General features: G+C 40.8%; 1 protein-coding gene and 1 pseudogene across 3 annotated transcripts in view; both read right to left on the bottom strand.

Moving 5' to 3' along the window:
• Positions 1 to 19797, bottom strand: part of ADAM17 (ADAM metallopeptidase domain 17) — a 52381-nt gene that overhangs the window by 30563 nt on the left and 2021 nt on the right. Inside the window, exons 2-4 of one of the 3 annotated variants that reach the window (XM_022554172.3) lie at positions 10447 to 10579; positions 2030 to 2160; positions 1127 to 1215 (exon numbers count right to left, since the gene is read on the bottom strand). In XM_022554172.3, the coding sequence (XP_022409880.1) occupies positions 1127 to 1215; positions 2030 to 2160; positions 10447 to 10579 (353 nt within the window). Of the gene's footprint in view, positions 1 to 1126; positions 1216 to 2029; positions 2161 to 6026; positions 7278 to 10446; positions 10580 to 19797 lie in introns of those variants that run through there. The other 2 variants (XM_022554173.3, XM_089923464.1) reach the window with 2 other exon arrangements.
• LOC111164497 (ubiquitin-conjugating enzyme E2 Q1 pseudogene) lies at positions 6366 to 7479 on the bottom strand (annotated as a pseudogene).

Raw genomic sequence — 19797 nt, 5'->3', positions numbered from 1 at the left:
GGGAGGGTTGGGGCGAGGGGGAAGTGGGCTTCTAAGTAATAAACCACTTTTTCAATTTAAAAAATTATTAATCTCATGCAAAAGTACTTCAATAAACCTGATGAGTTTACTTTTAAGTGAACATCTCACAGGGAAATGTTAATTATGGTCATTTTTGTACTTAGTGAAACCGAGAGATACGGATGGAAAGAGAATTCCTAACTGTCCCAAAGGGTATTTGGAAAAGTGAGGAATCTGAGCAAAATTAACTTGGATCCCAAATGCACCCACTTTGGATTAAGAATTAATAGATGATCCTAAGGAAATAAGCAAACCTGTGCACTGTGGCAGAAACAATGCTGTGCATTCCCCACATGGTTTTATCTTTCTGAGCACAAGAGATTATCTTCCCCAGCCTCCTTTGTAGGCAGGTCAGAGACAAGAGTTTCTGGATCGTGGGTGGAAGTGATGTAGGCCACTTGCAAGCCTAGCCATAAAAATCCCCTGTGGGATCCTCCAGCTGTTTCCCTTCTGTGGCAACCTCAGAGAATATGTGTCCATGTTCCAGAGTATTCTCATTTTCCTAGAGATGCAGAAACACTTCAACCCACAGATCTGTAGCATACGTTTTGTTTTCTGGACTAGTATCTGACATACAGCCATGTGTCTCACACAAATGTGGCCAGTTTGCTCTTGGTTTCTACTGCTAGGATTTCAATGGAAGAATGGCCAGAGCCTGAGTTTCCTACAGTTTCCTCTTTTAACTTCTCAAGACTATGAACTATCACCTTTTATAGATCTTGCATTTCCAGAGCATCTAGGAAAGATTTCATCTTCATCTTTGAGAAGGATTATTAGAGAAAGAATAAAGAAAAAATGAGGCAGTTTCCTCTTCCCATTATCCATCTCACATGTGGCTTTCAATTATTGTACTTAAAAATACAGAGTGCATCCTATGACAGCATCTTAGATATATAAAATATGTGTATTTTTTTAATCATCTATTTTTCTGGTTTAAAAAAAATTTAAATACAAGGAGAAGAGAAGTTCAGTATAAAGACCCATTTCTTCTTAAAACAACTGCATAATGGCTTTCTAAACATCAGAAATATATGCTCCTGATAAAAATATTCACATGTAGACTTACCTCTATATTATATTCCACCCCATCTGTGTTGATTCTTATTGTAATATCATCATCTCCTATGTGGGCTAGAACCCTAGAGTCAGGCTCACCTTAAGAGAAAAAAAAGTCATTATTAAAAAATATTTAAATCAAAAAATAAACTATGCACTATCAATAAAAATCAAGCAAGCCCTTCTACAGAGTGGAATGTGCCCAGGCACTGTGGAGATGTAAAAAACACAGGCCCAGAAAGCAGCTGGGTTTTCTCACTCTTAAGGAGGAGCCACAACTCTAGTCATTTGAAATCGGCCTCTTTCCCTGAAGCCTCTTATGAGAATTATCTAGTGTGTTACAGAACAAAACAAACAAGGGTACATTTTCTTCTGGAATAACTTTACCTACTTTGGGGTAAGAAAGAGGAGGCAGAAAGCATGATTCAGAACATACAGGTCTTGAACTGTACTACTTGGGTATTTTAGTGCCATTTTTTTCATATTGCAGAAAATTTTCCAGAAGTAAACTGCAGTTGCTTGTTTAATATATTTTCTTAAATAAATACATGACAGGATCACAGAGTCAATTATTTTATCTCCTATCTTCCTTGTTTACAATCTCATAAGGGAAGTCGACAATCTCACAAGGGAAGTTGACAATCCCTCCCTGAAGACAAAAGGTTAAATTCGTATGACTTAAGAGGAAATCTGTTGTAATCATGAAAATAGCCAGTTAGTATGACATGCTGGATAATACCCATTTCCTCCTGTTTTAATGTTTCTGCTTCCAGATTTACAAAGCTCAAATAAAACAAACAATAGCACTTCTTTGACACCCCTTTTTCCTCCCCTCAAAAAAGAATATACAATCTAGTTCAATCTGGACACCTAAAACCCAAGCACAAAGGCAAACAAATGAGCACCTACTAACCAACCACATGTCCACTGAAGAAGTCCTGCCATTTGACGGGGTACTCGCTTTCATCTTTCCCATCTACCACCACGACTTTGAAGTTTTGGGAAAAGCGTTCAGTACTTGATGTCAGGTATAATTTAAAATGCCTAAAGAAAGAATGCATCTGGACTTGAAGCACATAAAACAGAGGCCTAATTTTCATTTAATTAAACTTACTTAAGAAAAAAGTTGACATGAGTTTATATTAACAAAGTACTATGCAAGTTATAACTACTGTTTTACTTAGTTATAAGGTACTTAGAGTGTTATCTCCAGTAAAGACAAAACAGACTAGTTTCTTTAGTTGTAAGAACTTGGCAGACCAAAAGGAACTAAAAGTGGGGGGGGGGGGGGAGATTCAAAGAGCTTATATATTCATCTTTTCTGGAGACTCGGAAAAATAAAGAAACACAACTGGATAGTTTAAGCTGGAGTTCTGCTTATCTTAAAAATTTAGGGAAGACTGATATTACTGGATACCTTTTATTGAACACCTACTCAGTGCTAGCTGCTGTACACTGTCTCCACCTCACACAGTAAAAACTGAGATTAATCAACATGCTCAAGGTTCCACAGCTGATAAACAGAGGAACTGAACACTGAACCTGGCTTTTACTTCAAACGCCTGCACTCCACTGCCTCCAGCAATCAGCTGCTCTTACTGCTGCACAAAATTAATAAATATGCTACTTTCCATGTTTAAAAGCAGCCATGCTTCTTTTCTCCTTCTAAAGAGAACTTACCTTGAAAAAAGTAATCCACAATTGCCACGAGGAAAATAAGTATCAGGTATCCAACAAAGATATCAAAATACACACTCCAGTTCTTTAGTTGGTTTAAATACTCTTTTTTTTTTTTTTTTTGTGGTACGCAGGCTTCTCACTATTGTGGCTTCTCCCTTTGCGGAGCACAGGCTCCGGACGCGCAGGCTCCGCGGCATGTGGGATCCTCCCGGACCGGGGCACAAACCCGTGTCCCCTGCATCGGCAGGCGGACTCTCAACCACTGCGCCACCAGGGAAGCCCTAAATACTCTCTTGTACAAGTTTCATTCCTGACATAAAAACTGGACATGGTGAGCAAGAATTTTCAATGATCATTTACAAAATTCTTTCAATGTACCCAAGAACACCAAAGATAAAGGTATGGTTTTTATCTCAGCCACAGGAACTAATTTTGTCAGCTATGGTGTTGAAAATATAAAATGTTACAGGTTTGGTAAATCGAAACTGCCAGGAAGAATCCAGAGTGGGACTATCTCCATGGCAACACTTTTTTAACTTTTTGAGCATAACAAGGTAACTTCAGTTTGTTTGTGGTTTTTTTTAATGGTCATTGGGAAGGAGACACGATAGAACATAATCTCAGAAAACCTTGGAACATTTTCTCCTGCTACCTTAAAACGTACCTTCCCACACACAGTTATGATTTTTTTCCCGTCAGTTATGCTGAGAACTTTGAAAAGAAAAGCATCCCTCCTGGGAATTCCCAGTGGTTAGCACTCTGTGCTTTCACTGCCAAGGGCGCGGGTTCGATCCCTGGTTGGGGAACCAAGATCCTGCGAGCCGGGTGGCACGGCCAAAAACAAACACAAGAAAACAGAACAACAACAACCACCAAAAAGAGCATCCCTCTTATGAATGCCTTATTAGTTAGTTTTAGACTATCTAGGAGTCTCAATACTATTTTTGCTTAATGTTCTTTCCAGGAAAATCACTAGAATTGCACTCTTCATTTTCTACATTAATCTTCTATGTCATAAAGAAAAGGACCAAGTGTTGGTAAAATTCCTGTTTTTTGAGTTTCCAATCTTCACCTTTGAGCTATAAAACCTCCAACAGGATATGTCAGTCAGAACTTATAGTTTACTTTATCCTTCCCAAATTATGTGAAATCGTGTACTTACAGACTTCCTTTAGCAATTTATCTTTCTGACTTTCAAGGATTTACAGTGACTACAAACTGGTGTTAATCAGTCTGAATTAGCATTATTTTCGTATCTTTTTCTGGGGTATATACTGTAAAATGATCACCACAATAAGTCTAGTTAACATCCATCACCGCACATAGTTTTTTTTCTCGTGATGAGAACTTTTAAGATCTACTCTTTTAAGGTCTAACTTTCAAATACGTAGTACAGTATTATTAACTATAGTCACCATGCTATACATTATTACATCCTCATAACATGTATGTTATAACTGGAAGTCTGTACCTTGTATCTATTTTTTTTATAGTGTTTTATTTATTTTTGGCTGCGTTGGGTCTTAGTTGCAGCACGCAGGCTCAGTAGTTGCGGCGCGCAGGCTCAGTTGCCCTGCAGCATATGGGATCTTAGTTCCCCGACCAGGGATCAAACCTGCGTCCCCTGAAATGGAAGGTGGATTCTGAACCACTGGACCACCAGGTAAGTCCCCATCATATCTATTTTTAATGGTCCATTTAGCTGGGTATATATCTCTCTCCTTCCTTCCTCCCTCTTTCTTTGTGGCTACATTGGGTCTGCATTGCTGCACGCAGGCTTTCTCTAGCTGTGGCGAGCTGGGGCTACTCTTCATTGCAGAGCACAGGCTTCTCATTGCGGTGGCTTCTCTTGTTGCAGAGCATGGGCTCTAGGCGCACGCGGGCTTCAGTAGTTGCGGCTCGCGGGCTCTAGAGCGCAGGCTCAGCAGTTGTGGTGCTCGGGCTTAATTGCTCTGCGGCATGTGGGATCTCCCCAGACCAGGGCTCGAACCCATGTCCCTTGCACTGGCAGACGGATTCTTAACCACTGTAACACCAGGGAAGTCCCCACTTTCATTTCTTTATCAGTTCTAGCCCTCTTCAAATATTTTGAGATATTTCACTTTTTGTTTGCTTGTTTGTTTTGTAACAACAGAATTTCATTTCTCGTGGTTCTGGAGGCTGGGAAGGCCAGGATCAGGGTGCTGGCAGATTCAGTGTCTGGTGAGAACCCACTTCCTGGTTCAGAGACAGCTACCTTCTCACTGTGTCCTCACATGGCAGAAGGGATGAAGGAGTTCTCTGGGGCCTCTTTTATTTCATGTTTTATTTTATTTTTTGGCCACATGGCATATGGGATCTTAGCTCCCTGACTGGGGATCGAACCCACGCCCCCTGCAGTAGAAGTGTGGAATCTTAACCACTGGACCACCAGGCAAGTCCCTGCGGCCTCTTTTAAAAAGGCACTAATCTCATTCATGAGGGTTTCACCCTCATGACCTAATCACCTCCCAGAGGCCCCGCCTCCTAACACCATTGCATTGGGGGTTAAGATTTCAACAGATGCATTTGTGGGGATACACACAGTCTACAGCAGTCATTTTCACAGTGGACCACCAGGTCAAAGGGGCATAAACACCCTCCAGTTTCTGTTTCTCCTGAGGCCTGGGAATTCATCTCTTCCTAGGTTCCTGTGTATATTTCTTTTCTTTTTTTATTGAAGTATAGTTTATTTACAATATTGTGTTAGTTTCAGGTACACAGCAAAGTGATTCAGTTATATATCTATATATATATGTATACATCTATATTTTTTTCCCTATTCTTTTCCATTATAGTTTATTATAAGATATTGAATATAGTTCCCTGTGATACACATAAATCTTTTATTTTATATACAGTAGTGTGCATTCTGTAAATCCCATAATCCCAATTTATCCACCCCCTTCCCCTTTGGTAACCATAAGTTTGTTTTCTACATCTGTGAGTCTGTTTCTGTTTTGCAAGTGAGTTCACTTGTACTAATTTTTAGATTCCACATGTAAGTGATATATAATAGGTATAACTTTTTCCAAAAAAATTATAACATTATCAAAATAGTATTAAAACAATATTTGTATTATTTTTTTTAAATTAACAAACTGTAATTGTTTTCCCAAAGATACATTTTTTTTTCATATACACCCATCATACACTGTAACCCAAAAAAGCAGTGTACATGAAATAAGAGAAAATAAATTAAAAATCCTTACCAAAGCATAGGTAAGGAGGCTCTAGGCTGGAGCACAGCTGAGTTTCCAGCAATATAAGGAGGCTCAAAAGTTTCTTTTAAGAATGCCTGCTAGCAAGGGCTCCAGCCAGGTGGTTGGTCTGTAAGTCAGTCTTGAGTACTTGAAACAGTTCTGTGGTTTTTTTTTTTTTTTTTTCTTAGCATTTAGAATAGCCATCATTGTCCTGCAATAGGCAGAGCTATTACGTCCAGGAAAAATGAGGGAGGGAACCACAGAGGCAGCGTGAGATCCAAATACAGCATTCAAAGGTAATTGGTCCAGTGGTGCCTAGGGAAGGAGGAAGGGGATGGCACTCCCGGGTTAGCCATCTTCCTTCAGGGGTGTGTACTAGCCGTTTTCTTCATGGATCTGCACCAAGGACTTGTAGGACTGCTGTGCTCTTGTCAGGCTGTATTGAGATTTGCTGGCTCCAAACTGCACTCGTGCTTTTCCCTTCACCAGTGTGGCACTGATCTGCATGATCACTGACTCTATTCACTGCTCCAGCCCTGCTTGGTGAGAAGTTCCATGCAGATGGCACCTCCGCCCAGAACATACCCCCAGGAGAGGACTGGAGACACAACCCTGACAAACGGCGCCTCAAAGGGAAAGTTATCTTTAAAAGAAAAGTTAAGTAGAATGAAGTCAGCTCCTTTTTTCTCTTTGAGGATCTGGAGATCGTTGTGCAAAGTGCTGTCCTGGTCAGCTTTGAGGAGTCTGACATTCCAATCATACAGACTGTCATTCACGAGTTCGACTGCATAGTTTCCACCTCTGAAACTCTGTGATGGGTATATATCCCTGAGCTCCTTCATCAGCCGGTCAGTAGCCTGCACGGAGACAGACAGCGCACCATTTAAGTAATCTTGCCTCAGGTTCTTTTTAATTTTCTCTGGTATGGCCAAGTCTTCTTTTCCGATGCCGTCATCTTCAGACTTCTTGCCCTCAGCTGGCTCTTCTTCTTTCATTTCATAGTGATCAGCAGCCAAGTTAGGGTCATCGGACTCCACTGACCAGATGGGGGCACAGCAGGCTACGACTCCATGATGTTGCAGTGGATGCAGACGGGATCCCCAGGCACTGACCCCCGTGGGGGGAGATGCGGTTCAGGCGCGGCCCCCTCACCTCGGCCCCTCCGGCCCCAGCCAGCAGGAGCTCGCAGCTCAGCTCGTCCAGGCAGGCGCTGGCAAGGCGGAAGCGCTCGTGGCCGCAGTGAAAGGTGGACTCGGGCAGGGCCCCCGCCCCGGACCCACCCCCTGGTCCGGCCCCCGGTGCCACTCCCTGGCCCGGCCCCCGGTGCCACTCCCTGGCCCCCCGGCTGCTGCCCCTGCGGCTGCCCCTGCGACTGCGGCTGCCCCTGCGGCTGCTGCATCCTCCGCTCTGCTCCGGGGCCAGCGAGCCGGGAGCCTCCGGCCTCCGCCGCCACCGCCCTCATTACTTTAATAGTAATACTATTTCTTGATTTATAAAAAAGAGGGACTATAACTTCTGGGTAAATTTCAAAGTTTTTTTTCCCCATAAGATTACTCTTTAACTCATCATACAATCTCTCAGTGTTTCCATGCTTTTTCAACCATTAATAATCACATCAAAATTTAATGTTATGATCTTAAATTATTTTGCTTTCATCTACCATCTAAAAACAGAACATCTCATTTACCATCACCATCAAATAATGAGTGGCTTCATATAGGCAGTTCAGCCCTCTACAATTTGATCATTTCAAGTATCCCATTTTTTTTTTCTTTTAAGCTTCAATAACACAGTATAACAGAAAAGAAAGGGTATGGGCTTTGGATTCTGACATACCTGACTCAAATCCCACCTCCACCACCGACTTGCTGTTTGATCTCGGCCTTAACTTCTGAACCTAATTTATCTTCATCTATAAGTGGAAGTAATACCAACTACTAACTGAAGAGTTTTGAGGGTTAAATGAAATAAACTACTTTAAAGTACCCGGTACAAAGTTCTCATATATTGTTAGATACATTTCCTGTTAAACATTTAAGATGAAAATTTAAATTATAAATTTCTCTGCTTCCTTACACAGAGGGAAGATAAGGAGATGTTGTTTAACATTTCCTTAATGAATCAATGGCATCTATGAAACACGAAAGAGAAGTATGTTAGGCTATGGCAGTGTCTGACCCTAGAGTAAGGATTCTACAGGCTACCTCAAGTCTAACTTCAAAAGAAACCCAGAAAACTAAACTTTGAGTTCATATCATTTTAAAGTCTTCTCCCGTCCTCCTTTGCTCCTACTCATTTCTTGCTGCTGCGTCTCCACTCCTTTGTCAAACTCTTCATCAGCATAGCAGAAATAACACAAGTTTTGGAAGTCAGACTTGTGTTCAAATCCTTTAACTTCCACTTTCTAGTTGAGTGACTTTGGGCAACTTACCTAACCTCTCTGAGCTTCAGTTTTTCTTTGCCTTCAAAAAGGGAGTAACAAAGACTTCTACGCAAAGTATGGTGAGAATTAGAGATAATATATGTAAAGTGCCTACTGAAGTAAATACCTGATAAACTATAGCTATTATTAATATCACCACTCTGCTCAAATTTGCTATAGGTGAAGCTAGATAACCTATACTGCAATATCTTGACATAAAATCCAACAAAAAGAAATCATTCAAAAATAATCTTCCCCGGTGGCTCAGTGGTTGAGAGTCCGCCTGCCGATGCAGGGGACACGGGTTCGTGCCACGGAGCGGCTGGGCCCGTGAGCCACGGCCGCTGAGCCTGCGCGTCCGGAGCCTGTGCTCCGCAATGGTAAAGGCCACAACAGTGAGAGGCCCGCGTACCGCAAAAAACAAAAACAAAAACAAAAATAATCTAAGGATGATGGCAATAACTAGGAAAAATAAAAAGATATAGTAAAAATATTTGCATAAAATATCAGTAACACATGTGATGATGGATTCATTTCCTTAACACCAAGCACTACTACAATTCAGTAACCCAAAGGATAAACCCAATAGAAAAATGGTAAACAGATACGAAAAGGCAGACAGAAAAATAACTTATAAACACATGAAAAGATGATCAACTTTACACAAAATTAAAATCAAAACATTTGTGAGGTGCCATCCCCTTTCAGAGCAAGAAAAGTCAAAGGCTGATAAAACCTAGTATTGGCAAAAGGATAACAAGAAAGAGGTAAACTCACACACTGTTGCCAGAAGAATAAATTGGTCTAATGTCTTTAGGAGGAAACATGTCAACATCAATAAACATTTATAATATGTATACCCTTGATCCAGTACAGTAATTCACCTTTTAAGAATGTATCCTATAAAAATACCTAGATATGGTAAATGTATAAAGATATTCACTGGAGCACTGTTTGTTACAGGAAAAAAAATCACTTTGATTAAACAGTATCCATCTGTACGGTACTACTCAACAAACTGTCATAATTTTACGCAACAGGAAAATTTATGCAGCTGTTAAAAATGAGGTAAATCTATGTTATCTATATCACCTACATATATATAGATCTATATGCAAAAAATATGCATTAAAATCTTTTGGAAGTTTATACAGGAAACTTTCTGGGTCTGGGAAGTAAAAACTTCTCACACCCTCTATAGTTTTGTTTTGTTTTTTGCCACGCCACACAGCATGCGGGATCTTAGTTCCCTGACCAGGGATCAAACCTGTGCCCCCTGCAGTGGAAGCATGGAGTCTTAACCACTGGGCCACCAGGGAAGTCCCTCTGTAGTTTGTTTTTTAAATCAGGTGCATATATTACTTTTATATATGTGTTGGAGAAGGCCTACCCTATGTGTAAAGAAAAAGCCCATTTATATGTTCCCAATGTTTGTTATTTGATATTAGTAAAGCTCCCTAAAAACACTTTAGAAAGAGGCCTGTTATTATCTAACACATTTACATCTGCAAAACATGAGATATTAAAATTAATGCCCAAATAGACCACATCTATCAGTTTGTGCTATGACATAAGAGCAATTCAATGTGGAAAGAGACCCAGCTCACCACTAGGCTGTGGAGTCCTAAACAAATCCTTTATCTCTAAACCTCAGTGTCTTCATATATAAAATTAAGACAGTACTTAGTATAAGGTGGACAATTCTAAAGTAGCACAAAAGTATTATAATCATTCAATTAATTAAAATTCTTTGTTAGAATTCCAAAAAATAAATAAATATACCATCATTAATTCCTTTGGAATACACATCTACTTTTTAAAAAATAGTCATTATATGAATTTTAGAATAAGCAATACACTATTATAAGAATCATGACAGACTATAATTATATTACAAATCTTTAAAATGTAACTTTCTAAGATTTAATTAGACACTCCAATTTTTCTGCTTTTACCAAACCAAGTTCCTCATTGCCCCAACATTATTCTATGAATAATTCAAATTACCTTTTCAAGGCTGAAAAAATTAGTAGTGTTTCTAAGTGTGTTGAAGCCTGTAGATCCCTTTTTCTTACAGAGTGCTGTTGGATATTGGATAAAGAGAGGATATCGTAGTCTGAGAGCAAAGAATCAAGCTTTTCTGAAATAAAGGTAAAAAGGTTATTAACACCTAAACCTACTAATCAATTGTAATATCATTAACATGAGAGTCAGACAACAAACTCTTCCTGATGTAATGCCCCAGCACGACCTACAAAATACTCTTACCAAACACACATACACATACACACACACACACACACACACACATACACACCAGTTTTTAAGACAAAAAGGGATTAGAGGTTGCCAAATTAAATAACAACTTTAGGAAGTAATCAGCCACACCCAAAATGTTCCATTTCTGCAAAACAAATGACCCAATTTCTCCAGGAAACAAATGGCAAGAGAAAGAAGGGAGGTGGAGACAGAAGGACTTAAGAATACAGCAAGCAAGCCAGTGTGTGAGCCATTTTGGATCCTAGGCCAAGCAAATCAGTTGTGGAAAGATATCTGTGACCATCAGGGAAATGTGAACATGAGTCCATGTTCATATTAGATGCTAATAATTTTGATATCTCAGAGAGTATCACAGTATGCAGTGAACTAACTTCTAAATTCAAGGCATTTCTGGCTTGTATGGTTAGAATTTTTAAGATCAAGCCTGCCAACTTGACCTGCCCACTGCCCACTTGGGCTACATCAATTCCTTATCAGCTGATGTACAGTAACAAAAGAGCAACAAATGTATTAATGGCCTGAGGAAACCAAACTGGGAAAGTAAATCTTTTACAGAAAATCTTTTATAGAAAAACCACATATTCCAAATTAGAGAGCAAAGAAGTGGTAATATCCCTATCATTGTTGCCCTCAACAGACACAGCAGAATATCAATCCACCAGACAGCAGGAAGTATAAGTGGTAAGACCAAGCCAATCCCTAGGAAAAGAAAAACATTAATTATTTTACCAGGCTGACTTGGAACCCAGGAAAAGCAAAGATGGACTGCCCCAAAGATAGAACAAGCACAAATAAGTTTTTCTTTGGTATAGAGCAAGAGAAAACACTATAGAGTATATGCTACCCCCATAAGTCACTCTTTATCAACAGCAACTCAGCTGTCTCTCCCACAATCAGGAGGATTTTTGGAAGACAATTTTGGTGACTTAAGTCTCTGTAAAAACTGTCTAAAAATATTTGAGCTGATGCTTTCCTTTTCTCTCAACAAATATCACTGGAGAAGCAATGGTATTCAAAATCATTCCACTGGACTTAGAATGTCCTCAAAATATAGCAGCAGGAGCTTAAAATACAAGTGTGTTGCTACTGCAGTTAAATATGCTCACAAAACCATTTTTAAAAGAAAGAATCCACCCAATACTTTTCTCCGTCCTCTTCCCCTGAATAGCCTCAATTGGCTCTTTCATCCGTTCATTCACTGCTGTGTGCCAGGCCCTGGTCTAAGTACTGAGATACAGCACTCAACACAGCCAAGTCCTTGCCTAAAGCAGCACTCATTTTAGTGGGAGAGACGGACAATGCAAAAGAAAATCCACGTCAGTGCCATGGTGTGAAAACAGGACAGCAGAGAGGCAGTGGGAAAGGCCAATTTATACAGAGTGGTCAAAGAAGGAAAAATGCCCCACTGTCACACAATACTCTAGCCAATGTGAAGAGACACACTACTATATGGTTAAAGCAATTTAATCAAAGTCCACTCAAGGCTCTAACTCAAGATAAGATTAAAGTGGTAGCAAATTTCACACTTGCTGGGTACCACCCATTTTCTGTTAACAAAAATTTCCTTTTAATTTTAATCCAGAGGAAAGCTGTTTCAGAAGGCATCAATCTCTTTTATGCCAATGGATGTTTATTGGTGATTTGGCCTTGCTAATTACAATGCTTCGAGGCACCAATGAAAAATCTTCAAGCAGCTTATCATTTATTCAACAATTTTTGAGTGTTTTGTTTCCCACAAGACACCATACTAGGTGTTCTATGTTATCTACACAAACACCTTGGGGTATTTTCCCCATTTTACAAATGAAGAAACAGACTCGGAGAGAATAGTATCACAAAGCTAACGAAGCACAGTACTAGGGTTTGAACTGGGGCCTGTCTGGCTGAAAACCCCAAGCTTTATTGATTTCAACTTTTGAAACTGCTTAAAAATAGCCTACCTCTTCCTGCACCTTCCACTTCTTGGCCTCCTACATTTTGACATGTCAATCAAACATGAGCATGCCTCCCTCTGAATTCTGAAGCTTTTTGTTTACACCTTTTTTTCTGGCATTTTTTAGTTGTATTTGTCTTATCTCACAAATAGACTGTAAAATGGCCAAAAATGAGCTGTTTTAAAATCACAGTATTCTTACCTCACAACACCTGGCACAGAACCTTGCACAAAACAGCACTCGTTTGCTCAAATTCTCAACGCTGATACAATCCTTTAGCTCTTCGACTTCCCTGATACAGGCTGGTACACAGACTCACTTTCATTCAAGATCATAATCACTGCCACTGAGAAACTTAACCTCAATTCTATAGTTTCACTGTCAACAATAGAGGCCAGCTGTTCTCAAAGAGTGCTCGCTACAAGCAGTCACCGCCTGGGAACTTGTTTCCCATCCCGGTCCCCCTCAATGGGAAATTCCAGGTGCAGAGCCCAGCCATCTGTGTTTAACATTCCTTCCAGGTGATGTTGATGCACACTACTCCAGTTTGAGAACCACTGAACTAGGCTAAACTAAGGAAATAAAGTGAAGAAAAAGACCTTTAAGCACAAAGATGTTCACTGTTCAGCCTTGTATTAGTTTTAAGAAAACTGGAAACGCAGTAAATTAATACCTGGCAAATAGAGAAGTTATAGCATTTCCAAATGACCATAAAAAAAAAAACTGCAATCATTTAAAATGCTGTTAACAACAGGTTTTAAGAACATGAGGAAACACTTATAATATTAAATAAACAAAGGTAGATTTTAAAAACTGTTCATACTGCATGACCTTAACTATGTATACAAATAGGGCTAGAAAAAAAATAAGAGCAAGATAGTAACATCTTTGGTTATCCTTAGGTATTTTTCTATAATAAGCACTTTTTAAATGCAGCTTGCTAAAGCACTTTAAAATACTTAATATGTTTCAATTGTAATTTACTCCTTTTAATAACGAGAGGTCTCAAATTGGACTTCCGGGAGCCATTACAAACAGTGTGGTAAATGCTCTCTCTTTGTCCAACACCCTGAGCTCCTGCTCTTGCAGGTAACCTCTCAGATGCTCGGTATTTCACTGCACTTTACTTCCAAAATTCCAACCATCGGTAATCCAATTTTCTATAGCTTTTTCAACAGAATTTATATTTCCCCCCTATCCATATCCAAAAATCTTAAGTATAAACCACTAAACTTCTTACAGTAGAGTTTATGACAGTTTATACTAGACAATGCTACAAAAACTACCTTCCTTATCAGCTCAGTGTATGGTCATATTCTCCTGTTTAGAAACGCCACAGTGGCTGCCCAGCATGCTCTACAATGAGGACACTTTCCTTGCTTCCTACAAGTTGCTCCAGCGATCATCCTAAACAACTGAGCTTTTCTCATTTCGGCTGCTACAAACACATATTAGAAAACAGACACTATTCAAAAGGTCAGGCTAGAGTACTGTATTATTTAGGATCCCCTCCCCAAAGCTCTCTGCTCTTCTCTGCCACGTGTTAGTTTCCCTCACTGGGCCTCCTCTGTCTGGTCCTCCTTAGGGACCCTACCCTTACTCACTGCTTTTTTAATCTCTTCCACCCCCACTCCCATCCCTCCTTTCTTGCAAACACATTCTGCACATATTTTCCCCTTTCCACCAGACCCCACCTATTCATTTATTCAACAAAAAGTTATTGAAAACCTCCTACCTTCCAAGCACTAGGGATATTAATGGAGAGAAGGAGAGATACATTTCCAATACTGCGACTTTGGGGGAAAGAGCATCACACAAAAAATCATTATAAAGTATGTCACAAACCAAGGGAGAGGAAATGGAATTTACAGAACACAGCAGGAGCATGACCCCTGTCTGGCAAGCCAAGGATGCTTTTCCCAGGGAAACAGCACTGAAGTTAAGACCGAAAGGATGAGGAAGCAGCCAAGAGAACGAAAAGAAAGGACAGGGTTCTAAGTAGACGGCATACCTGTGCTGAGGTCCACAAGAAATACAGAACACAATACACTCAAAGAATTGAAAGCAAGTCAGTGAGGCTGGAGTGCAGAACGGCACCGCGGACATGAAGAGGTGTGAGGCTGCAGAGGCAGGCAAAGGTCTGGTCATGGAGGGTCGTGGAACTAAACAAAGGATTTTTGACTTTGGATAAGGGCAACAGCTATAAATTAGAAATTTCATCGTGACTGTGAAACCAAATGACCCTAAAACCAAGTTCCCCTGCCAAGTTTGTGATTAGCCTCTCTATCTGAAACTTTATTCTCTTTCTTGACCTGACTCTGTTGCCCTCAGGATTGAAGAGTATCACATAAAAGGCAGGACTGAAACCAAGCAGGACCCTTCAGGGCCCTCCCAGATAAAAAAAACTTTTTTTTTTAATAAATTTATTTATTTTGGCTGCGTTGGGTCTTCGTTGCTGCGCACGGGCTTTCTCTAGTTGCAGCGAGCGGGGGCTACTCTTCATTGCGCTGCGCGGGCTTCTCATTGCTGTGGCTTCTCTTGCTGTGGAGCACGAGCTCTAGGCGCACGGGCTTCAGTAGTTGTGGCTCACAGGCTCAGTAGTTGTGGCCCGTGGGCTCTAGAGCACAGGCTGAGTAGTTGTGGTGCACGGGCTTAGCTGCTCTGCAGCATGTGGGATCTTCCCGGACCAGGGCTCAAACCCATGTCCCCAGCATTGGAAGGCGGATTCTTAACCACTGGTCCACCAGGGAAGTCCCTACAAAAGCCCTTCTGTCCCGTTTCTGGTTTGTAGAAAAGGCTTTAGTCTCTCAGACCTTCCCCGAGTTCCAAAGAGCAGATTCAAGCAATTACTAATTAGAGAAGTGATGGAAGGCTGAAACAAAGGGAAAACGGTCAAGAAACAATAGAGAGTCCTAGTTCCTCCTCCAGGGATATCCAGAACAATCTGACACAAATCTTTGAGTTGTTCTGCAGGAACTAAGACAGCCCGCTCCTCCCAAGTGGAGGATAGTGACTACAAGCTGACCACAAGCACACAGAACCCAGACTGGTTGGAACCAGAAAGTTGATGATTAAGACTCATGAAAAACCACCCTGTTACTTCACCACCAAAGAATCAGAAGAAAGTCATGCTCCCTGCAACCCTCACCCCAAACGTTGCCTTTAAAAACCATGTCCAGCCAGGAAGATGGATCTGAGACAAGCCTACATCTCCCATCTTCTCCATCTCTGCCCTCCCAATCAATAAACCTTTTTCTGCTCCAAACTCGGACATTTCCATCTGTTGGGCCTCACTGTGCGTCAGGCACATGAGCTTGGGTTCAACAACAACTGCAGTGTGCAGAACGGGCTAGAGGAGGACAAAACTGGAGTCTGGGAAATCAGCTAGTAAGCTGCTGAGCAATCCAGGTGGAGATCACTAAAAGACCCCCAGGTTTCTGGCTTGGATACCTGGGTAGACAGTGGCACCACATTCACTGAGATTTAAAAAAATACACAACTAAGAGGAGGTTTGGGGGAGGGATGTGTTGAAGAGAAAAACCATAAGCCCACTTTTGCTAAAGCCCACGATACCAAACCTAGGTTGAATACCTAACTGTAGTTTCGACCTTCACCAGAAAAGTAATCTTAACCAACAAGTTTGGAATTGTCTACTAATGAGGTAATCTGTCATAGGGGCCCCCTCCATCCCCCAGAGGAAGAAGAGGTTATCCATATGATAAAATCCTTGCCAGTTTCCTTCCCCCCAAAAAGATGATGTCCTAGCCTAAAAACAATCCTTTTCTTTTCTTTTGCTAACAGATCCCTTGCCCCACCCTTACTCCTATAAAAACCTTCCATTTGGTACAAACCCTCTGAGGCCCCTTCTAGTTGCTAGAAGGGATGCTGCCCCAATTCATAAATCGCCTAATAAAGCCAATTAGATCTTCAGATTTACCCGGTTGAATTTTGGTTTTTTTTTTAGTAGGTTGATATAAGGGGACAAGTGGATGCTGAAAGATTCTGAAGTTCTACACCGTATCTTGTTCCTTTATATACAGTTTGCAATTATTCATTTACATAGAACTTTTTTGCATTAAGTCATCATATGTTTGCAGTTATGTCACTGATAAATCACGTAATGATTTTAAGCAGGGAAAGAGTAAATCTGTTATTCTATGATTTTCAAAATCAAGATCAGTGGTTAAAAAGCAGCTGATACTTTGTTCCTTTTTTTATGTTCTCAAAGAATAAACAGAGGGCTTCCCTGGTGGCGCAGTGGTTAAGAATCTGCCCGCCAATGCAAGGGACACGGGTTCGCGCCCTGGTCCGGGAAGATCACACATGCCATGGAACAACTAAGCCTGTGCACCACAACTACTGAGCCTGCGAGCCACAACTACTGAAACCCGCACGCCTGCAGCCCGTGCTGCAACAAGGGAAGCCACTGCAATGAGAAGCCCACACACCACAACGAAGAGTAGCCCCCGCTCGCCACAGCGAGAGAAAGCCTATGCAGCAACGAAGACCCAACACAGCCAAAAATAAATAAATAAGTAAAATAAAGTTCCCTTTTAAAAAAAAAAGAATAAAAGAGGAAGCTGGACCTTCAGGCCTGCAACAAACCGGCTTTCTGGATACAGATATGGAGTGGCCTATAGATCTGATAAACCTTCTTACTCTACCCTTCTCTCATACCTGAATTGTTCTGTCTCCATGATATGCTTGTATGGCCACTGACTTTTGGTACAACGACACAAAATATTCCCTTACTTCATTCATCAAGCCAAGGCAAGTTCTTAAGATAAAACTGATTTTTAAATAATGAGGTGTTAGAAGAGTCTGGGAACACTTGTGAACTTTTTACTTAATTTCTCTTTTTTTTTTTTGCAATAAATTGCATCTTCCTGGAATTCAACTTGCAATTGTCATGCAGAATCCCTGTAGCACTCTGCCCACTCTCCACGGCTCTGCTGCACAGAGTATGAAGAGTTCCCCCAAAATGACACAGTGTCATGCACCCACTTCTGGTGTCAGAAGTGGAAAACATAAAGCCAGGGCTGCCGTCAAGTGTTTATTCTGCTTGTGCAGAAGACACATGAGACTTGACTGCTCTTCAATACTCCCCAAAATACGCAGGACAAGGGAGAGGCCTGGTCGGGTCACTCTGCAACAAGCCCTAAGCATGGGTGAATCCCTCCTTGGGACTAAGGGATAAGAAAAGAACAGTGCTGTTTGCTAGGCAGTGGACCCCAGAACCTGGGAACTAAAAACCTAATTTTATGGGTTTATACCAGTTAGGGAAGCTGGAGGGTGAGCTGCCTCAAATACTTCCTTATCAAGAGCCCTTCACCTGGGCTGGGACTAAACCTGGGCCAAGACTCTCCAGCAAGACCAGTCACATGGAAACTCTGAGCCAAAAATGAAAGTGAGCACAGCCCAAGGGAACCTCCAAAGAACCCTGGATTGATCCATAAGGCTCTGCAGCTGCAATGGATGCAAATTCGGGTTAAGCAATGAGATTACTTCCACAATTTCCAGTGCTGCTGCCTTTTCCTAGATTAAACCTTGTCTCCTATACACATTCTTCTAATCAAAGAGGTAAGTAATTTTGGACATATGTTTGAGGTACCTGTGAACACTGAGGTGGATACATGAGAGTGGAGCTTCAGAGAACAAGTCTAGGTCAGAGACACATATTTGGTAGTTACCCAAACAGTCAAATGGTAAGTGAAACCAGGGCAACAGATGAGACTTGTCAAAGCCTACAACTCTTATTAAAAGAGAGAAAAAAAGAAAAGGAGGTATGTGCGGAGGGAGATACCCATCTCCTTGGTTCATTTTAGGACTAAGTTAAGGGATATGTGAAAAAGCACTTCATTTCACCTCCCAACCTCTGTGAAGCCTCTTCCTGTCCCTCCCTCCCTACCCATCTTTTTCTGACTTCCCTCAAAGTATACTTCCAACTGAAAACACTCACCATCTCTCACAAATACAAAATGGTGAAGGATCTAAAATTCAACCACACTTGGCCTTGAAGGACACTCACACTTAATGTTCTGGAAAACCCCATGAAGGCCAAATGGAATTCTCCAGTTTCCCCACCATGGCTTTCTGCTTAACTCTTCTCTTTGTTCTACTCTAGAAATACAGTTTCTCTCTCTGACTAGTTAGTACAAAGGAGAACTGCGTTAAATTTCTGTTGAAGCAGGTGGGGTGGGTAAGTGTTTTAGTTTCAAAAGAATCCAGCCTGTAAGCAAAATTAACATCAAAAGAGGAAGTCAGATGTCAAAATATTGAGCAAAATGATGCAGTCAATAATGAGAAATGAGCACTGCAATGTGGAGAATCCCCATGCCAATTACCAAAGGTACATTTCAAATATGTTTCAGATGCAAATTTTCATCCCTCATCTGTGACCTACATTTTTTTTCCTTCCACCCACTATATTCTTTTATTAAAAGTAACACAGAGAAAACTCTTTTGAAATCAGTGACACTTATATACCCCAGCTATAACTTCAACAGAAGATATCATGACTAAGCTCAAATGACTTGTAAATTTCCTAAATTATGCAATTCATGACAGTTCAACTGAAAGCATTTTGGGTGATGTGTAGAGTACTCCAAAAGCCAGATTCTATTATACATTTTTATTCTTCAGAAAATGTTGTCAAATCCCTAATCAATATTTAGAACTGCAGTTATGGGGTTATGATAACATTTATAGGATAAGAAGGCTATTAAACAATAAACCATGCTCTTTAACTATGAAATTATTCATTGGCCTCGACCAATTCAATCTAAATGGTAGGGTAGAGTTAAGCAACAAGCTACATCCAAAGCTATCAAACAAACACACAAAAAAGTCATTCTTCAAAAGAAAAAATACCCTCAAGCCATATATTTATCACTAATTGAATGAACCTGACAAGTCACTACACCTTTCAGAGACTCATCTCACCTACCGCTTTATTTGAAAAACTAGACAGGATCTCCAAGGTTCATTTCAATTCTAACAATCTCTAAGTGCCTCCATCAGGACCGTCCTTATTTTCTCTCTTCAACTACTTAACCTTACAGCCTGGGCTCAATATCATCACCTCCTTCAGGGAGCCTTCCCTAACCTTCCCTGGATAGGTTCAGTGTCCCCTGATGAAAATGAT

Source organism: Delphinapterus leucas, chromosome 13, assembly GCF_059928025.1.
Source record: "Delphinapterus leucas isolate spDelLeu-1000000601 "Yukka" chromosome 13, BTC_Dleu_Yukka2, whole genome shotgun sequence".
Taxonomy (NCBI): Eukaryota; Metazoa; Chordata; class Mammalia; order Artiodactyla; family Monodontidae; genus Delphinapterus; species Delphinapterus leucas.
Note: the sequence above shows the minus strand (reverse complement) of the source record. Positions and strands in the feature narration are given on the sequence as shown.